This window comes from Amblyomma americanum, chromosome 9 (genome assembly GCF_052857255.1).
Source record: "Amblyomma americanum isolate KBUSLIRL-KWMA chromosome 9, ASM5285725v1, whole genome shotgun sequence".
Lineage (NCBI taxonomy): Eukaryota > Metazoa > Arthropoda > Arachnida > Ixodida > Ixodidae > Amblyomma > Amblyomma americanum.
In genome coordinates this window covers 22,875,275-22,896,199 of record NC_135505.1, presented here as the reverse complement: position 1 = coordinate 22,896,199, position 20,925 = coordinate 22,875,275, and the positions used below count along the sequence as shown (strand labels likewise).

The 20,925-nt window shown below is 46.5% G+C and overlaps 1 protein-coding gene across 1 annotated transcript in view; it reads right to left on the bottom strand.

Moving 5' to 3' along the window:
* Window positions 1-1,036: 1,036 nt before the first annotated feature.
* Window positions 1,037-20,925, bottom strand: part of LOC144104910 (ATP-binding cassette sub-family C member 3-like) — a 59,425-nt gene continuing 39,536 nt past the window's right edge. The window contains exons 20-29 of the mRNA XM_077638142.1: window positions 19,981-20,125; window positions 18,230-18,395; window positions 17,393-17,592; window positions 15,792-15,918; window positions 14,433-14,534; window positions 10,929-11,075; window positions 6,981-7,139; window positions 6,433-6,599; window positions 2,673-2,867; window positions 1,037-1,317 (exon numbers count right to left, since the gene is read on the bottom strand). Of these exons, the coding sequence (XP_077494268.1) occupies window positions 1,206-1,317; window positions 2,673-2,867; window positions 6,433-6,599; window positions 6,981-7,139; window positions 10,929-11,075; window positions 14,433-14,534; window positions 15,792-15,918; window positions 17,393-17,592; window positions 18,230-18,395; window positions 19,981-20,125 (1,520 nt within the window). The 3' untranslated portion in view covers window positions 1,037-1,205. The remainder of the gene's footprint in view (window positions 1,318-2,672; window positions 2,868-6,432; window positions 6,600-6,980; window positions 7,140-10,928; window positions 11,076-14,432; window positions 14,535-15,791; window positions 15,919-17,392; window positions 17,593-18,229; window positions 18,396-19,980; window positions 20,126-20,925) is intronic.

Genomic DNA, 20,925 nt, shown 5'->3' with positions numbered 1-20,925 from the left:
CCTTCCGATTACGCCGTAATAAGGAAGGTGCTTTCAGCCCCACGTGCTTGCTACTCACTACCGCTTTCTAGTCTGGATGAAAAAAACAAGAAACGAAATTTTGGAACCTCCAAGCACCTCGTGCAGTTATGGATGCCCTAGAGGATGGCCTGGAAGGACAAAATTCGCGGGCAAAGAGAGGCGTAAGTGTAGCCAGTAGATGCATTCGTGCGTTGACGCCCTGCATAGGCAAGTTCCAGTGTTATCTGGCGTGTGCTTGCGCATGCTAACAACTTGGTCTTCAGCATTCCGCCGCCGTTAGTGATGAGTGTTACTAGAGCTTAACATGTATATCTCGCTGTACAGTGATCCTATTTCGGTGGATCGTTTGGACGAGTTTGCAGCCAAGCATTAGTTACAGAAGACGTTAACACATGAAAGTTCGTTGTAGCCGAGGTGGCATACTTAGGTTCGTCATACTAGAGGCGGAATACTAAGGTTCGCTGTATACGGTCTAGTATAGCAAGCTCCTATAGGTAGTATATCAAGTTCGTTATAGCCAGGTGGGCAGGTTGCCACTCGGCATCAGCTACGAACAGAATGCGATTGCGATTTTTGTTAGCAGTGTCCATTCTAATGCTAGGGCATGAAGGCGCTCCCAGGACACACATGCCACTCACTACCACTCTCCACTACCTTCCACCTCTGCTTTCTTCTCTGCACTTACGGTTACACCGTAATCACAGGTCACCGTTCAACCTAGGAATAAGCCTTAACAGCTGCGAGATGGGACGTTTTTCTAGTTCGAAAGGTAACAGCGGAGATTGAGAAAACTGAACATTTCATTCGCGCTGCTTAAGTTGAGGCTCGTGGGTCTTTAGCGCCACTTACTGGTTAGTTGCAGAAAGAAATGTGAACATCTACTGCATGAATTCTAATGGCTCTGGGCCCCCTTAAAAACACCGAACCGCTCTTTACCTTCCACAGTTCCAGGCCGTTCAACATAATCAAAAGACGCGCCGTCGCAGCGAACGTTTGGTTTTTCAAGTAACTGCTCTACCAAGCAGAAGTAGTTTTATTCTTATGCCCATCTCAAACACGGGGCGTAAAAGCGTTTTATAAGCGCATAAAAATACATGACAGCAATAACAATGCGAACAATAGTAAGGCTTAATAAAAGCAAGCGCCTAGGGCGACAGAAGCACTGTGACTGTTGCTGGCAGCGATCAGACAAGATTGGCGTCCTTAGCCAGCTGGTAGAAGACCGACGTCTCTTGCTTGAGAAGATCGCGTGGTGAATCGAACTCCACGATATGACCGCGGTCCAGGACCATGATCCTGCAATACACGAATGCGACAGGTCACGTTTCCATGCAAGAGACACTGCTGGAAACCGGCGCCACAAAGAGCCATCATACACATATGTGGCCACAAGGCGGTGCTCGTAGCTACAGCTTACACTCAACGCTCGACCATGCAAAATGAGACAGAAGTATACTCTCCTTGTGCAACTGTGCAATTACCTATGGTGGGTAATATTTTGCTAATTCCATGAATTTCACGCTGTCGTTTTAGACTGCTTGGGTAACTTGGCGCACAGTAACGTCTGCAACACAATGATCCGTTCTAAGAAGCGAGGAGGTCGTATGTTCGAATCCAGCCGGCGGCATGTAATTTTTCTTGTACTTCGTAATAATGGTTGCACTCTTAATTCCTCATTGATTAGGAATAAAATATTTAAAGTAGGAATATTCCCCTATGCTTAACGGTTTCGGTGTGTTTGTTCCCTTCGTAATTATGTCATAACAAGCCCCTCATTTCTTTATTAACATTGTCTGCCGAATACGACGAAGGTTACGCAACCCCAAAAGGACAATAGGGTAGCAACAAGGAGTTTTTGTAGAGCAGCTTCTGTATCCCCTCCTTTACAATGGCACAGGAAAAGAGTGCAGATACGGCCAGGTCAAGATTTGTTATCACCTGTCTTTCCTTGGCTCCTTTCTTAAGCGGCTCTGTGTCCTATGCCTAGCTCATGAATTACCAGTACTCTCATGAATTACCAGTACTCTCATGAATTAGGAAACACAGCCAAATTTTCCGATGTCTTCGACAGGTGTGCCTGTTTTCGCAAGAAGTCGCTAGTTCGTTCGCGCCTTGCATACACGGCGCTAACACCTGAGAGACTACGCTATCCGAATTGATCGATTTCAAATATGATTCTGTCATATGAATAGAAGTGTTGGACGATGCCGCAGCTAGCCACGAGTGGCATCAAGACCTGTGCATAAAGCCGCCTTCGAGGTGCAGCTCATGCCTGGAACGGGTACGAAGGGCAAAAATACACGACTGTCGTCCCGTAATTTGTGAGCGGTCATAAGCAACAATCTGTTTTTTGCATTGCCCTGAGCGCATGGAAAATTATGTAAAAGGAACTAACCTAGGTCAAGTAGCCATGGACACAACCGAAACAAGCTAAAGCATAACAAATTCTAGCGGTGCTTGCAGAGTCACCAACTAGAAGCAGAAATTCTGCGCAACCTTTGAACAGATCACCTGCATACCAACAAAGCCTGTTCTCAAGCTGTCTTTACCTGATTCATAAAGATATAACTTCGAGGGCATTTTCGGGTAAGGCAGGTTCTTTTCACGAATCCACTGCAAAGCAAGACCCCTTAACCGTGATTGGCACTCGCCTGTCGTAGTCGAGGACGGTGTTAAGGCGGTGCGCGATGGTGATGATGGTGCAGTCTGCGAACTCCCGCCGAATGGTGGCCTGGATGAGGTCGTCAGTCTCCATGTCCACGGCGGCCGTCGCCTCGTCCAGGATGAGGATGCGCGACTTGCGCAGCAGGGCTCGCGCAAGGCACACCAGTTGGCGCTGGCCCACACTGCGCAAGAGAATTTGCGGCTTTTGAGAAACTCCCGAGGAGACATCGGTGCCCCGTAAGCATGCACGAAATATGCACTTGACTCTGGTGGACCGGGCATTGTAAACATTTCTACTACCCCGCAAGCAAGTAGAAGTCCGAGGCAGATCAATGCATCCCGTGCTTCAACGAGATGTACCGTCTTTGACGAAAGTAACTGAGCAACCGCGACGCCAGCGGGAGCGTTGGCGCTGCGGTCCCCGGCTGCGAGTGTGACGTAAGTCCGCACTCTCGCCCTCATTCCTTGGATGATAAGAAGCAAGCAGGTAGTATGTGCGGCCAACAGTGCAGGGTCTTTGGAGTGCTCCCATACTGAGCGACGAATCAGGCTTACGTCAGCCAGTTTACACTCGAATTGGTAAAAAATCCCTTGCCTTACAGTTCGCTGCACTCCAAAGACTTAGGAGAGCAATGGCGTCGCACTGCTTAGAGTCTTTTCTCAAAAAATAGTGCCTGCATCAGTTGCGGGCAAGCTTCCAAAATCAGATGAGCCGGGTTTCAGCGGCTGGGTTCCCTGGTTTAGTGTTTGTTACTGTTTGCGAAACCGACCTTCAAACACTTAAGCAAGGAACACGAAGAAATACCGGAGAGGATCGTCCGAGGGCACAGAAGCCGCTGGTTGTACCTTACTGACAAAAAGCCTCGTGCAATCTGAGGAAAGTGACCAACAGGCATGCTATTAGTCATTTTTTCGGCTCCTAACAAGCTGGGAAAGTTGTGTGCCCGAATCTGCAACTCAAGAAAGCGGGGCTACCAGATAAAGCACGGCATGCCGTTTACTAAGTGTTCCGTAGGAGTGGTCTACGCCGTCCCCTTAACGTATGGAAAGTATTATGTCGGCCAAACTGGCCCCTGCTTCGAGTGTCTTGGGGACCATACCCGAAATTTATCGCAATTAAAGGATAATTACGCACATTTGGTGGCGCACGTAATATTTTGTGATGGATGCGGGGTGCACTTAAATGAGATGAATATTCTCGGCAAGAGCACATATATGGCGCAACGTGTTAAACTGTAGGCGTTTCACACAAAGTAATTTGGCAGTAGGTGTGTAAACACTGTCTTTATCTCTTTTTGCATCGAAATTCAAAATTTTTAGACGCAGCTATCAACTAACCTATTTTTTTTTCTTGTGCTTTATGGCTGCTTGCTTACCTCTGCTTAGGTGGTCGGCTTTTTTCACTCTTTTATTCCACCCTTCTTTCCGCTTGATTCTTCACCTTATATAAGGTGCTTCCTGGGTTCAGTAAATCTTACTTGCGACTTTATGCCTGTTTGGTTTGGTTTATGAGGGTTTTAACATCCCAAAGCGACTCAGGCGATGAGGGATGCCGTAGTGAAGGGCACCAAAAATTTCGACCACTTGGGGTTCTTGACGTGTTATCGCACAGTACACGGGCCTCTAGAATTTGGCCTCCGTCGAAATTCGACCGCCGCGGCCAGGATCGAAGTTTCAGCGCCTGGCTCTGGTTTGCGTGGTTTAGCGCTATTTTTTCACCAACTCAAGTATGCACCAACTGGCACAAAAAGAGTTGTTAATGCAGTTTACACTCGCAGCCGGGAACCAGCAGCAAGCGTCGAAAATAGCGGTGCCGCCTTTCTGCTGTAAGTCTGCTCCGGCTGCCAGCGCGGCTGCTCGGTTATTTTTGGCAAAAGGCGGTACACAACCCTAGCTAAATCCGGGACTACACGGCAATCGGTTTCCTTGGTACCGAGCTCATTTAGGACCCTCCGTTGCGGTGGACCACATGTATGTACGTGGCAGCTTCGGATAGGAGCCATCATCACCATCACCATCAGCCTGAATACACCCACCCAGGGCAAAGGCCTCTCCCATGTCTCGCCAATTAACCCTATCTTTCGCCAGCCGCATTCACCCTATGCCTTCAAACTTCTTAATCTCATCCGCCCACCTAAACTTCTGCCGCCTCCTGCTACGCTTTTCTTCTCTTGGAATCCGCTCCGTTACCCTTAAGGACCAACGTTCACCTTGCCTTCGCAGTACATGCCCTGCCCAAGCCCATTTCGTCTAGGATGTTATTAACCAGTGTTTGTTCCCTCACCCACTCTGCCCGCTTCCGGTCTCTTAATGTTACACCTATCATTTTTCTTTCCATGGCTCACTGTGTAGTCCTTACCTAAAGCTGAATCATTTTCGTTAGCCTCCACGTTTCCACCTCGTAGGTGAGCACCGTTAAGATACAGCTGTTTAACACCTTTCTCTTGAGGGGTATTGGGAAACTGCGATTCATGATCTGAGCGAACCTGTCATATGCGCTCCACCCCATTCTTATCCTTCTAGTTATTTCCCTCTCATGATCCGGATCAGCTGTCACTACCTGCCCTAAGTAGACGTATTCCTTTACCACTTCCAGCACCTAGCTGCAAATTGTGAACTGCTGTTCCCTTGCTAGACTGTTGAACAAAACTTTGGTTTTCTGAATGTTAATTTTAGACCCACCGTTCTGCTCTGCCTAACTCATTGATTATGATTGGAGTTCACCTCCTGAGTGACTCAGCAAAACACTGTCATCAACGAATCGCAGAATATTTATGTATTCTTCATTAAGTCTTATTCCCAACTGTTCCCAACTCAGGCCTCAGAATATCTTCTGTAAACAGGCGGTGAATAGCATTGGCGAGATCGTGTCTCCTTGCCTGACGCCCTTCCTTATCGGAATTTCATTGCTGACTTTATAGATGATTATGGTAGCTGTGCAGTTGCTATATATATATCTGATCACGCAATGCCTGTATGGCTGCTGAGGTTTCCACTGAGTCGAATGCTTTCTCGTAATCAATGAAGGCTTTATATAGAGGTTGGTTATATTGTGCGCATTTCGCTATCGCCTGATTGATAGTGTGAATATGATCTATTGTGGAATATCCTTTACGAAAGCCTGCCGGGTCATTTTGTTGATTAAAGTCTAAGGCTGCCCTGACTATTAGCGATTACCTTAGTAAATACCTTGTAGGCAACGAATAGCAAGCTTATCAGTCTAATTTTTCAAGTCCTTGGCGTCTCCTTTCTTATGAATTAAGATAATGTTGGCAGTCTTGAAGCCTTCTGGTACTGTCGAGGTCATAAGGGATTGTGTATACAGAGTGGCTAGTTTCTTTAGCACGATCTCCCCTCCGTCCTTCAACAGATCTGCTGTTACCTGATCCTCCCCAGCTGCTTTTCCCTATTCCATTGCTCCTAAGGGGAGGGTTGAGAAGAATGAATATTTCGAGGTTTTTCCCCTGCTCAATGCAAAACTCATTTGTAGTGATGGACCAAGCTGTTCAGCTTCCACACGTGAACAAAGGCACTGCCAACACGTCTTATAACTATACCGGAATATTTTATTGCGGCGGTTGGCAAACTAATTTTACCTACAGCATGAAGCTTCAAAAAAGAATACTATTCCCCACGTACTTTAATAGTGTTGAAAATCATAGCGTTTCGTTCCAATAAGTTCAGTGCTTTACGAAACTTAATTTTGATGCCCTTTTTGTTCAACAATGAGAGGTCAGGTTTGCATACCTGATGTTTTCTCCACCTTCTGTGATGTTGTGCTCAAGGCCTTTCTCCAGGCCGGCAACGTATTCCTTGAGATGCGAGTGCTCAAGTGCGCGCCACAGCTCGTCATCGCCCAACTTGTCGAAGGGATCCAAGTTAGAACGAAGAGTACCGCTGAACAGCACAGGGTCCTAAGGGTTGGGAAATTCTTATTAACAATAATTATCAAAAAAACAGCACTTTAGCAGTGCAATGTTGTAGCAACAATGGGGATATTAGGCGTGTGGCCAATTGAATAACCGAAGCAATGACAGCAAAAACCAACCAGCGCTTCAGAGCACCCCGTCCAAAACACATAGTCGTTAATACTGAACTTCACCCACAGCGTGACAAGAAATCTCAGATACTCGTCCCACCAACCTCACTGAACGCCGCTGCACAGACGGCATCATCGGACCATTCCGATGTCTTATTGAAGTGACAGTTTGGGGAAACGTTTCTGCACAGGGTCTTACTCTCTAACATTGAAGTGAAATTTTCAAAACCGTGCCAATCAGTTGGGCGGAACTTGCCTGTGGTATGATGGTGAGCTTGGAGCGCAGGTCGTACAGACCCATGTAGGAGATGTCAAGGCCGTCGATGCAGATGGCGCCACCGGCCGCCTCGATCAGCCTGAAGAGGGACAGCGTGAGCGAGGACTTGCCAGCGCCCGTTCGGCCCACGATGCCGACCTGGAGGGGAGAGGGGGAAAGCAGTGGAGCCTTTTAATGCGATAGCATTTAGGCCGTCTTCCAAAAACCGCAGAGTTCATCCATAAAGAAATTTCACGATTGGTCGAAGGCGTCGAGACGTCTTCAGCACCGCTATATTTAAAAATGGGGATTATAATGTTCCAGTACCTTCTAGTGGATTATCATATGACATTACACTGACCCGACAAAATCTTCCACCCTAACCCATCCGCTTATCCTCATATTCAACCTTATTTCCAAACTAATACCATATCACCATACTATGTCAATTCAACTCGTTCCCAAACTTCCTTTTACAAATACCGTCAAGTTCTCCTGACTTCCTTATCATGGGTTACTCACACAAGCAAAATGCTTCTAGGCCTCGCGCACCCTTGGTGATTTGCTACGAAGCCTAAAATCAGCAACACTTGAAATTGGACAACTGGCTTATCAGACCTATGCACATCCGAAACTCAAATACGCTTCATCGATCTGGGACACATAACAAGCATGTCTCACCATAGAACTATAAGCCGTTCAGAACCGAGCCGCGCGGTTTATCATGTCACAGTACTCCCATCAATCCAGCGTCACTGCACTAAAACGAGCCCTTTCCCTCCCAAGTCTTCAATCACGGAGCAGCATATCACGCCTCTGCCTCTCTTCCTATTTCTACCACCATATTAAGAGGCACCCTGTCCTACAGCCCCCACCAAGAATATCCCGTCGCTCCTAAACCGCACTCGACCAATAGTTCTCATGAAAAGCCACACGTCAGAGATGAATGACTCATTCTTTCCAGATTCAATAGCTCGATGGCATTCCCTGCTTGAGAATTTTGCTTCGTGTAAGATCGAGCAATTTTTCGCACTAAACTATCGAGACAGCTGTGCTTTACATGATATTTCTTGCCTTACCAAATAATTTGATCCTGTGCTACTGTCTTCTCATATGAAGATTTTTTTCCTTTCTTTCGTTTTTTCGCTTTTTTTTTGTTCTTGTTGGACTGGTACCGATATGCTGTTACATCTTGTTCTTTCCCCCGCATTTGGCAACTCCTAAAGTTTCGATAGATGAAATGAAATCCACACTATTCACCCACTAATCCATATTAATCCACCCGCTGAAATCTATTAATACACGTGAATTCACCTTCTCATCCCCACTAATACACCTGAATTCAACCAGTAATTCACTCTAATACACGTGAATTTACTTCCTAGTGTGGGCCTACTTTCAAAACTTGGGGGACCTTTGGAATATTTGGGGGTGGGCCAACTACCATCTCCTATTGCATTTTCTTTAAGAATGTGGTTAACAACGTCCCATGATTTTTTAGAACTAAGTCTCACGGCACCGGAGCACAGTTGCCTGCTCGAATGAGCTCCGCAAAGAATATGCCATAACAGATAGCTGGACTGAACAGTTGCACCGAAAACCACGCGAAATGCTACCAGTACTAAGTGTCAAAGACGGAAGGCAAGAATCATGCGCCGCGGACGCCAGCGTTTGCCTTTGACGACTGTATGCCAGCGCTTGTGGTCTATATTCCTGACTTTTTGTTCTTGTTTAGCTGTGGCACTTTGTTCCAACTTCTCCTACATTTAGAGGTCGGCGAGGCAAAAACTAGATTGGATCTGTTCATGCATACGGGACCGTCGCGACAAGCGCTTTATCCAGACATTTCAGCCGAGAAACACGGCACCACCCGCATTCCTCAATGCCTCTCCATCACCTGACAAATGCCAGCAAGTGCTCTCCCATTGAATGTTTCAGGCCTCACTATGGCCTACATACAACAGTTCCTGACATCATTGGTGCTAATGCGTTCTCTCGAAATCGCATTTCTTCGCACAGCTTCGTAACGAACTACAAATTAGAGAGAACAATGGTCCGGCAAATAACTTATGTTAGAATAATGATTTGAAATGTTTACGGGTGTTGTGAGTCATAGCGGGTAGAGCCCCCTCCACACTCATCGCAAACTGCCGAAGTGCGCGATGTGAGTTAACAAGATAATAGCGCACCCAAAAAAGTAAGACAATCGTTATCTGGCGTGTGCCTTTAGAAAGAACTGGGTGAGAGCAAGAATTGGGAAAGAAGTAAAAAAGGGGGTCGTGCTAGAGTGATAGTTAGATGCATTGTTGTTTATTTCTTTGTGATCTCTGTTAAACACCCATGAATAAATTTGCCTTTGGTGCAGTGATAAACTACAATGTAGCCTACTACTGTGATATCCACAGTGGTATCCATGATGCGCACATCTGCATCAGGCATGATGACGCTGTGGACGCCACCTTCTCAGCAAGTGCGGAGGAAATGCTTTGTTCACACGGAGGTAGACGCTGTTGGGCTAGAGCGTGCGCGAGCGCATCTAGGTTTTGCTCGCGTTCGAATCACGTTGGCCGAAGGGTACGTGCCACGTTAGAGGGCTGTGTGGTCGTTCCAAACTGGACTTGGTCCGCAAAGGGCATCACAGTGTTCACGGAGCTTTTCCCAAGTTCACGCCTCTGAAGAAAGCCGGGTGCCAGCCCGGGGGACGCTTGTACTCATTTTTAGCGGTCGGTTTCGAATGGGGCTCGACAGGTTTACTATGTAACCTTTCGCGCATACCCGCCTCTCTGAAGGGGCTCATTAAATTACTAAATTACTTTCGCAGCAAGGTGCCTCGGATGGCCTTGGTTGCTCACAAGGAAGGCCATGAGATGGTAAGTTGGTTGGAAAAGCAATGAGTGAAAAATTAGAACGTTGTGCCAGCTGATTCCTACTGCAAGTTCGCGAAAAGCGCGAACAAGATGACAAGAGAAGATAATTTTCTCTTACCATCCTGATTGTGTGCTTTAGCCCTTCCGTTTGTACCACCGCCGTAACATTTGCGATAGTTTTGCCATTAACGGCTGTTTTCATCACCTCTACTATGCCCATGGTTAGGTATCCATTATCTACGAGGAGCTGTGTTGATGGTAGTCACACACACTGGCTTTCTTTCCTTCGCGGTATTGTCTAAAGACCAGGATAGAAGAGATTTTACCGCTCCACCCTGGTATATCACTCTGTGGTCAGCTGCTTCGTGCATAGCTGCCTTCCCCAGGAGCCGTGAAAAGCCCCAGACTGAACGGTCCTATGCCCTTCGTTCCGACTGCGCCCTTTATACAGGAAAAATGTCGCTTACAAAGCATTCTGTGGCACCGCGGCCTTGCACCGCAGCGGCGGTCAGTTGTCTTCGAATATAGTGGTCCAGCATGCTGTGTTTGCCGCGCGCGTTCCTCGTTGGCTTCAGTACGAGCTCTTTTCTATCTGAATTCCCTACTACCAGGAAAGTGTCCATAGAAGCAGCATTACGATCATGCAATGAGCAATCCCTATCAAAAATGGTCAACTTGGGACAGTGTGCGACAAGAAAGATGCACTAGCGATTGTACGTCAAAGCCGCAAGTTATACTTAGTTCACTGAGTTCCAGAAAACAGCGCAGAACGCGAGACGGCGAAGGAGATTTATACATGTAGGCACTGAGTACCAACTTGACAAGTGTGTAGTCAGCACCTGCAAGTTCTTTGTCCCGTCCATTGCGCCGTTCACTACAATTTTGTTAACCACAACCAACTACTCAGAACCCAAGTTCTGATACATCTGAGGTCACAGCTTTGATAAACATTTCCAAAAACTAGTAATTAAGGTGCTCTGCCTGGCCTGATAACGAAAACAGATGGGAAAAGCCGCTTCCTAAATTAGTGCATTGAAATGTGCTTGCGTGACCGGTAAGCACCGCTGCGCAATGATCTTGCCTTCTCTCCGGGTCTGATGTCGCAGCTGATGCCCTTGAGAACGAGTTCGAGGTCGTCTCTGTAGCGAGTCGAGTAGCCGTCGTAAACCACTCGGCCCGCCGTAGGCCACGAGTCGTCCGGCTTGAAGTCTGGCCTCTCCCACGGCGCCTGACGGGAAGGGAGGGAGGCATCCAAGTTCAGTAACAAAAAAAAAAACACTGCACAGGCAACATGGAGATGAAAACTCGCTGAATCATATATACGAAATGGCATTGCCTGCGCTTGCTTCAGCTGCCCGAAATATGACAACAAGCCTGTACTGAGGCATCCTGTGCATAGTCTTCCAAGATCCTCTTTTTAAGAGTGAAGCACATCTGACTCCACTGATTTTGTGTTAAGAGCACCATCCACTTTAGGAACATACTACAGCGATGGAAAGAAAAGCGAACAACGCGGTGCCTACCCACTCTGCTGTTCGAATTTTTGATCGCGCTTTTACCTGTGTGGTAAGAAAAAGATTTTAAAGTCGTCCTACAATACATCACTGACGACTCAGCATCTTTTTGCTACCACCGCAGTAAAAGCAGGATGAATAGAAATGAGAGCAGCGGAGTGCCTAGGCTCCACTCTGTTCGCAATTCTTTCCACCGCCCCTGTACCTGTGGCTGCGTTAAATCAGTTCGGAGAAAAATGCACCTCATTCGGCATTAACTTCTGTATGAATGCTGTACAATATAATGAAACAAAGCTGCGCGAAGGACAGCATACAGGACAGAAGCATGCAGGCAGGACGAGCGCAGCAGTGTCTACTTCGGTCCTGTGTCCTGTCCTTCGCACAGCTTTGTGTTTCATGATTCTCACCTAGTTAACTGGACTTCTAACTTCCTTTCACTTCTCTCCCAGTGCGTGTTTTAGCTCTACTGACTGCTTCAATTAATGCCGAATCAAGACTTCCCAGACCTTCTGCTTGAGAGATAACTTTTTAATATGCATAAATAATTTACCTAACATTTCTTCTGACGTTTGTTTTTGCGCCGATTACTGCGTTTTATATGAAGTGATTAATTGATCTAACGATCATCTTTGCCTAGAGAAGTCTTTCTAGGTTTTGTACTTGGTGCAATACATGGCAGATTAACAATAAATTCGATAAAACTTCTTATGTCCTCTCATAACATACTTTTGAGTTACTCATTCAATAGCCGTACGTTAAGCAGTGTTTGTGAGTATAACTATCCTGCGGTCATCACGCCTAAATTGTCATGGACTGATCCCTTTGATTACATCTGTAATAAAGCTGTTAAAAGTTAGGCTTTCTGCGGCGAAAATTAACCAATTCTCCAAAAGACTAAGGGCTATTAATGTATAAATGCTTAATATGTCCAGTTTTAGATTATACTTCCGTTGCATGAGATAATATATACAGAGTCACAGATTAATAGGTTAGAGGCTGTCGAGAGAAAGCTGTGCATTCTACATTTTATCGTTGTGACCGTGGAGGCTTGTGTGTGTGTGCTCTCCTGCTGTCCTAGTCACTTAATGCTGCATCATTATTCCCTTAACTGTGGAATCGTGAAAATAATGCTTTCTGCATGTCGCCGCATCGATTAAAATTCTTGGGTTGGAACACGAGTTCTTCAGTCACACTCTCCTCCAACTACTGCAATTTTGCTCCTGAAACATTAAGAAGGCATCACGGAATTAACTTGACACCTTTCTACGCACTTAGTGACAAGTTCAAATTCAGTTTTGTCCATACAGAGTTGAAACGTGGAACGCAATACCAGGATACATCCGCTCCATTGATTTCCAGTTTCGTAACAGCCATCATTTGCATTTCTTCCTGCAATGCGAATGTAAACATTTCGATCTTTTTGTTCATACTTAATTTAGTTTTGTTCCCTGTGCATCACTGCGCATTTTTAGATGTACTTTGTATTGTTTGTTTATTTTGAGAAAATTCTTATGTTGAACACCGCACTGTGTGTTACCTCATATCTACAGAGATGCTTGCCACTCGCCAGATGGTATTCTGTCAAACTCTGGACTATTAAACACCTTCGTTCGAAGCTCGTATATGCATCCTATGTTCCACTTAAAGATCGTAAATGTTTGGCATATCCCTTCATACACATTGTTTAGTTTTCCTTCTTTCATAGTCACCTCTCCCTGCATTGTGTCTTGAGGTGCCACTTTCACAACTTACCTCGAACCTGTAATCCGTCTGCAAAAACGTGCATTACCAATTATTACATTTTCAAGTCGCGGTCAATCCAGAAGATCCCTGCATAATTCTGTCCATGTGCTGCCGTTCAGTGCATTATATGAATTAAAAATTCCATGAACTTTACACAGAATCTTACAGACCAAAGATCCTTTTCGCATAGCTTTGCTTAAACTCCCATTACGAAATACAGGACCTCACCTAATCATAATTTTAACCTGCCTCCATCTCATAATGTGCACGGGAAAAGCCTCAAAATTTAACGGAGCCCTGATCTGGAACTCTTTGCCAGTACCCATCAAGCAAGCCTATAAGTTTAGTTAAGCTCTAAAGAAATGCCTTTCTGAAAACTATTGTGATGTTTAAATGAAATTGTGACTGAATATTATTGCATTGCCTATGCTGTGTGCGTCAAGAATTACTTTTTGTACCTGTTAATTGCTTTCCTCATCTGCTGCGTTAGAAGTTGTATCATATGTCATCACTGGACCCTTTTCTAGCCAATGGCTATGGGTCCAGCAACCGTTCTGCATTTTGAAAGAAATTCTGCAAATAAACAACGACTGAAAAAATGAAATGGAAATTTCATATATCGTTACAGGATGCATGCTCTGGTTAAACTAGACGGCAGGTCGACTGTCCTCTACAGGCGCTAGTCTCCGGTTTAAACCCTGGACCAGTACAAGTTTACCTCGAGTGCAAAGATTCATAACGCTGAATTGCTTTTTTGTCGATTGTCTGCCCTCAGTTGTTTGCTAACGAGTAATTGCCCTCTTGACCGAAATTACTGCACCTTAGATGCACTGCATGCATTAGTAAAGAGTAGTGTTCTGCGGCTGATACATATGGATTGCAACCAACTAGCCTGGCAGATGGTGTTATTCGTTTACAATCCTGCTCTTTATGTGCAGTGGTTTCAAAAATTACAGGAAACTGAGTTCGCTTCTGAGCCACATAATTGAGCTCTTCTAGAGCATCCCTGAAGGCCAAAAGGTCTCTAAAAGTTAGGACAAGGGTTCTTAACATACACAGATTTAGAGCTTAAGTGGTGCCATAAGTGCTTCGCTACACGGCTGAGTAACAAACCCTTTTGTTCGGTTACTTTAGTAGACTACACACGTTAACTAGTGCCTGGAAGTGAGATCTATGTCTGCCTACTTCTCCGCCCACTATCATCATTTGCGCCCTCCTGTTGCCAGTGACACTTTTCGCTCAACCCACTCATTCCTGTGGGCGTGAGTTCACAGCGCCTGCCTCACACGCAGTGTCACGCAGCCATAGATGGAAGTGCAATCTCTTACCTCCTGCGGAGTGCGCGTGTACTCAAAGCACCGCTCGACTGCCACCAAGTTTGTCTCCGTGTCGGACGTCGCCCGAACAAGCATGTTCAAAGTGGACGTCACCTGCGGAGAGAATGAGTGAAGATAATGAAGTGGTCAAGATGGTGTTTACCGCATGGCGCTTCTAAACATGGAAAATAAGGGAATTGCAACCAAGTGGTTTGGTAAGATAACATGTTGTGAATATTACGGTTACTTTCCTTGCAACCTAATAATTGAGGCAATTCAAACTCAATCGCTGCATAAGTCCTCTCATTAAATTTATTATGACCGTTTCTGGGTTTGTAACTTGCTGCCTCTGAAAAAAAAAAATTTCGTGCTTCGGAGCAGGATGTATGCTCTGAAGAGCTGTAGAAAAGTTATCCGGAAAAATTGTGACCCGAAACTTTGATGCAAGGCCTAAACCTCGTTTGGTTGATTTATAGGCTTTTGCGTCCTTAAGTGATGCGGGCTATGACTGACGCCGTAGTGGTAAGCTCCAGATAATTTCGACCTTCTGGCGTTCTTTAACGTGCACCGACGTCGCACCGTACACAGGTCTCTAGCATTTGGCCTCCATCAAAATGTGACCACTGCTGCCGGAATCGAACCCGCGTTCTTCACAAGACCTATGTGTATCCGTGATGTTTGTTAGCACTTAATACAGAAAAGAGGAACGTTCGCTTATTCCGTTTTGCCGGGGCAGGTTTGCGCAGAAATTCGGACGATGAATGATGCGGCTTTTACGCAGAATCCTCGCTGTTTTACGGAAGCTAACCGCTGGTTTATTCACTCCGCGAAGCTACTGCTGGCACTGTTTCTACCCGCAACGTAGGGTTTTCTTCAGTACTTTGCTAAGACATTCCAGGTCATGTTATTTTTGTGCCTAGTTTGAAGTTAGTTTTCAATAGTTAGTTTCATCTCTGTGCCTGCTCTCCTCATCCGGTTCTGCACTTATTTTCAACAATTTTTCACCAGCTAGCCATAGCGTATGCGCAACCTAATTGCATTTTAGCATTGGCAAGTATCAACTCAGCTTTATAACTCTTCCCAAAATGTTCACTATGCTTGAACTTGCATAGCTCATGGCACTGTCGTTACGAGATATACATAGAAAGGCAGTTTGAAGAGTTGCAGACCTATATTTATGTATAACCAAAAGCTGCAAAAGATGCAAACGCAGATAGGGCTAGGGTGCGAGCAGAGAATAAGGGCTCCGGTAGTGCCCTACATTAATCAAATACGCGCTGTAAGCGCTACATTATGATAAATTTCGTTCACAAGCTGGCGCCTTCAACGCCGCACATGACCAGCAAAGAGTCAACTGTTTCTGGTACCCACCGTAAGCGCGTAGCTCACTGAGAGACCAGCGAGACCCGGCGAGAGCGTCTCCCGGGTGAGCACCGCCAGCAGCGCGGCTATGAACACGATGCTGTAGCCGAGGAACTCCAGACGGATGGACAGCCACCTGGCAAACGCAAGAGAAGATCGCGGTATAGTTTGTCCCGAGGCTGGCAGTCGCACTTGACAGAAACACTGCCAAGGTGTTACGTGCTCTAAACACACCACCACATTCCACGTGCCAATGAGTGCCAATGCGGCGGTCGTCGGCGGCTCTCGACGCAGGCACTCATGATCGCGTTGTCACAAACGCTTTCAGCGATGCATCTGGAGTGACGACAGTTAACAGAGATAAAAAAAACAACTCTGCGAGCATGCAGTTTTGTGATTGTAAAAACGCACAGGGATTCTACAAGAACTTTAAACGAGCAGTACATTGCACAAAACCGAGAGGCGTGCGTAGTCTGGGAAAAAGCAATAGTAATAATTTTCCAGAAGTGGCAGTGCACAGCAAGATATGGTGAAAAAAACCAACCTTCCCAAGGTGTCCATCGCGTCTGCATCTCGAAGGTGGTTTAGTGGATCGCTTGTTTCTTCTCTTCTATATCATCATCATAATCAGCTCGACGGCGCCCACTGCAGGGTAAAGGCCTCTCCCATTTCTTTCGACTCAACCCTGTCCTGTGCCAGCTGCGCCCACCCTGTCTATGCATATTTCTTAATCTCATCCGGCCACCTAACTTTCTGCCACCCCATCCTATGCTTCTTTCCCCTTGGAATCCACTCTGTTGCCCTTAAGGACCAGCGCATTACATTACGTGCCCTGCCCGATCCCATTTCTTCCTCTTGATTTTGACTAGGATATCATTATTAGCCCGCATTCGTTCCCTGCTGAGCACACTGTTCCAACTGCAGTGAGCAGCAGTCTGAACCGACAGCACGAATGACACAGGTATACGCTCCCGTGCCTTATTTCAGCTCTCACAAGGGTTCATGTGCGTCAAGACGTCATGCTGGGCGAGTCAGTAGCTCTATTCCAAGACTACAGAGCGATTGACGAGACACGGTAAGGGAGGACAACGCATAGCGTTCTTGTGCCGCAACGAGTGGAGTATAGCCAATCAACAGGCCCACAAACATTACCAAATATCCGCTGTTTGAAGGAACAGTGTTACCACTCAGCGTTGTGTCCATTAGTCTCTAGAGTTCTTTGCTTATCGCCGCCTTCACACAGCTGTGTTTTCTGCTGGGCTTGTCACACACTGCCACTGACGCCGAAGAGCAGAACAAGATAAGAATGACCCCACTTGTCTCAGCGACAGGAGCTACGAACCCCATTTCGGCTGTCCCTATGACACCGGTTTTAAGATGAACTGCAGTGGCGCTCTCTTACTACTTACACGCCCGACAGTCAACTACGATTCCCTTCCGAAATCTCTGACAGCGGAAGCGGTCATTGATAGCCAGGACTCCTTATACCGCGAAAATTCAGCTTTATTCGGAAGCCTGCGGCTGCGCCAAGAACGGGCTTGAGTTCAGTGCGCTTCCCTTTCACTAAGTCCTACATCGAGTAAAGGCAAGTGCTTGGAGCCCCGGCTTACCTGCTGGCCGCTATGCTCGGGAAGAAGCTGCTGTGGTTGACGTCGGTCAGCTCGTTGGACCTGGCCACAAACCTCTCCCCGGCGCCGTACGCCCGGATCGAGCTGCCGCCGGACACCGTCTCCGAGAAGTGCACGTAGATCGGGGACCGCGAGATGGACTCGAGCCGCTTCAGCTGGCGCGACGTGGCGATGTAGAATTTCTGTCGAGACGAACGCATATGCGCATTCAGAAGTGCCCACGTGCGCATGCAATAAATACTTCATGTGTCACGCTGCTTTGAACTAATTTAGGCGTTTGGTGACTGTCTTAATTATTCCGGGTGCCTCCAGGAAGCATCCCATATACAGCCCCTATGTCGCTTTGGGACGCTAACCCCAACAATTCAAGGGTTTTTGTATTTCCCTATTCTTATCAACTCGACAAATTTTCCTCACAAACCAAAATGAGCTCCTTTCCATCCGGTATTGGCAATGTTCATTGTGTACATTGGATCTTTTCTTATGGCGCAAGGGCAAGTGTGGCCAAATAGCTCCTTGGCACAAGATGTGTTTGATCTACTAAAGGTTGGGTCAAAGACCCATTAGCGATGCATTTCATTCTAAAGAAGCCAAGTGACAGGCCGGGGGACACTTGTACCCATTGTATCACCGGTGGATACCCGGTAGCACTGAGGATCGAACCCTGCACCTCTCGTTTGAGAGAAGGATGCTGAAATCATTAGGAACCACTGGGGTAACTCCCAAATTTAAAGCACGGTCGGCTGTAGCACAAATTCAAAATGTGGTTTTAAAAACATCGCGTCGCTATCGCTTCTCAAAGGAGGGTTTTTCGGTTACCTGAACAAAGTAGTAGATGACGAGAAGTGGAATGACAGCAGCCAGAAAAATTGGGTTCTCCATGGAGATCAGGATAAACGACACAACCGTTCTGAAGAACTGCATCAACAGCATCCTCAGGTTGAACCTAAGTGTCACATCGGCAGTATCGATGTCCTTCGAAAACCTGTGCCAAAAGAAATGGTTTCTGCACTGAGTACACCGATTAAACTGACCCGATGCGTCAATGTCGAGGCACCAATTTCAATAGCTTCAGGGTGCAATGATTCAATAGCACAATAACAAACAGGTCTTCCATTTCTTAACTTACTAAAACGGACACAATGTGGTGCGTCAGAACATTTAATCGTGTCCACATGTTGCCTAAGAATTACCAGTGCTGCCTAAGCATAAGTAGTTCGTAATCTAATTTAAAACTGGAAGAATGGCTGCTTGCAAGCAAATTAATAGAGTGAAATAGTCACCGTGGTTTGTGTTTGAAAAAGACAAGCCACCAATTACCGGTAACCAGTTGTCCTAAACTGTATAGGCCAAAATTTCGACGCGTACAGCCCAAGAGGCTTGCATTTTCTCCTGTAATAGCAATGCATATTTTTGCGCCAAAATGCATTGCACTAGGATAAATGGCAGCAAGCTACACAAGACCACAATAAACTCAGTATCCACCGACTAAAACAATGCAGTATTGAGAATGCCACATAAATTCCAAATAATCATGCGACGGCAACTTGGACTTAGGGGCCATATTTTGAAGGGACGGAAGTGCAGTTTGCTGGGTAAAGTGTCAGTCTTTTCATTTTGTCGCTTTAATGCTGAGAGTAGACTGCGTGCTGGTAAGTGTTGAAGCGCACAGGGATTAACTTCGTATTTGCCACTCCATCCGTCCTGTTGACACCACACGTCCCTCTAAGCATTCTCAAATTCGTTGCTTCCGTTCTCTTGACAATACTTTTTTTTCACAGCTGCTGTCTTCAGCACTTACATCGCGTCCGGTCTCGCAACTGCCTCGTAAACTGTCATATTGCACTCCTGGCATGTCACTCTTGCTTCATCGCGTCTGTATCCTGCATGCAACCTCTATATCAATCGCTCCGTCCTCGAGAACAAATTAGCCAAGCTACTTGAAGCTGCTGGTCTTCCTTAATGCGCTCTTCTCCCGTTCCCTAAATTCATTCCTCCAGATGGACATGTATTATATTTTGCTTCACCTAAGCTTAATGCCTCGGTCGTGCATCGCTCTCTCTCAGTTCTCCACTTTGCAGTATCATCACCAGCCTGACCACGCCCACTGCAGGGCAAAGGCCTCTCCCATGCCTCTCCAATTAACCCGGTCCTGCGCCAGCTGCGGCCACCGTATGCCCGCAAATTTCTTAATCTCATCCGCCCACCAGACTTTCGGCCGCACCCTGCTATGCATTGCCTGCTCTTGCAATCCACCCCGTTACTTTTAAGGACCTTAAGAAAGGTGTTAATATGATTGTAGCATTAACAATATTTCCGCTTCCAGCATACACTGGAGAAGCTTGAGGTAAAAAGTCCCAACAGCGGCCGCTGGAAGAAAAGCTCAGCGGAGACTGTAATACACAGTGGTTGAACTAGCTTCGTACAAGAACAGAACATGAGCAAGCACTGCGCTGTGTGCGCATATCTTTCTTTTTTCTGTGTCGGTAGCGCTGCAGTTCTATGCGGTTTTCAGCCTTTCTTACCCTGCAGGAAATAGTTTCCACTACGACGAGTAAGAAAACACACACCTGTTGAGAATCCTGCCCATCGGTGTGGTGTCGAAGAATGACATCGGCGAACGCAGAACCCGTTCGAGCATGCCGGCGTGCAGAATCTTGCTGCCTCGAAGTGCAGCCAGGTTCAGAGAAATGCTAGCCACGAGGATGAAGATAGCTGAAAAAGAGGTAAAAAGAGAAGCAGTAAAGCCTGAGGCCGCTAACAGCCACCGCCAGCCTCTCCCTTAGTTGTCGCATGAATCACTGCTCCAGTCTTGTGTTGATATACCGTGCACATATCAATGCACCAGGTATCAATGCGTGCATGTCAAGCCAAGTCATCTTGCCACCATGTTTTCATTTCCAAGTAGCGAACTCGTTTCAATGGAGGTGGAACGCAGAAGGCGCGCATGTGCTATGCGATGTCAGAGCACGTGAAGGATCCCCAAAAGATCAAATTTTTCTGGAGCCCTCCACAACAGCACCTCTTTCTCTTTCACTCCCACCTTCCTGCCTTCTCTCAAGGCGCGGTTGAGCTCTCCATCGAGAAAACAGAAAGTTATATACTGTGTCTTCCACTGCCACAAAAACAGACGTTTCTCTAAAAAGGTGCAAAACAGGGTCATCTACTTTTTCAAACAGTAACGAATCACGACCGCCAGAAGCCGTGTAAGACGGCGGTTATCGATCCCACCTCCGTCCTTCGCGCTTCTATTTGGTATCTATCGAGTGATTTAGCGACCAGTAATCCAATGCTCCCACCTCGCCCACTTCGCTCGCTTTTCGCCTATAGAGTAGTCCTTCTACATCTATGTTCCTTCCCGCCCAATTCAATCAACGTTTTTTTCATTCATCACAGTAAAACGAGAGTGTTTTGTTACCATGCAGCTGCATATGTCACAAACAACAAGACGGGATCACATCCATTGACGGTCCAGTCACCAGACTGGACCCCTGCACCCTGTAAGAGGAAACTTG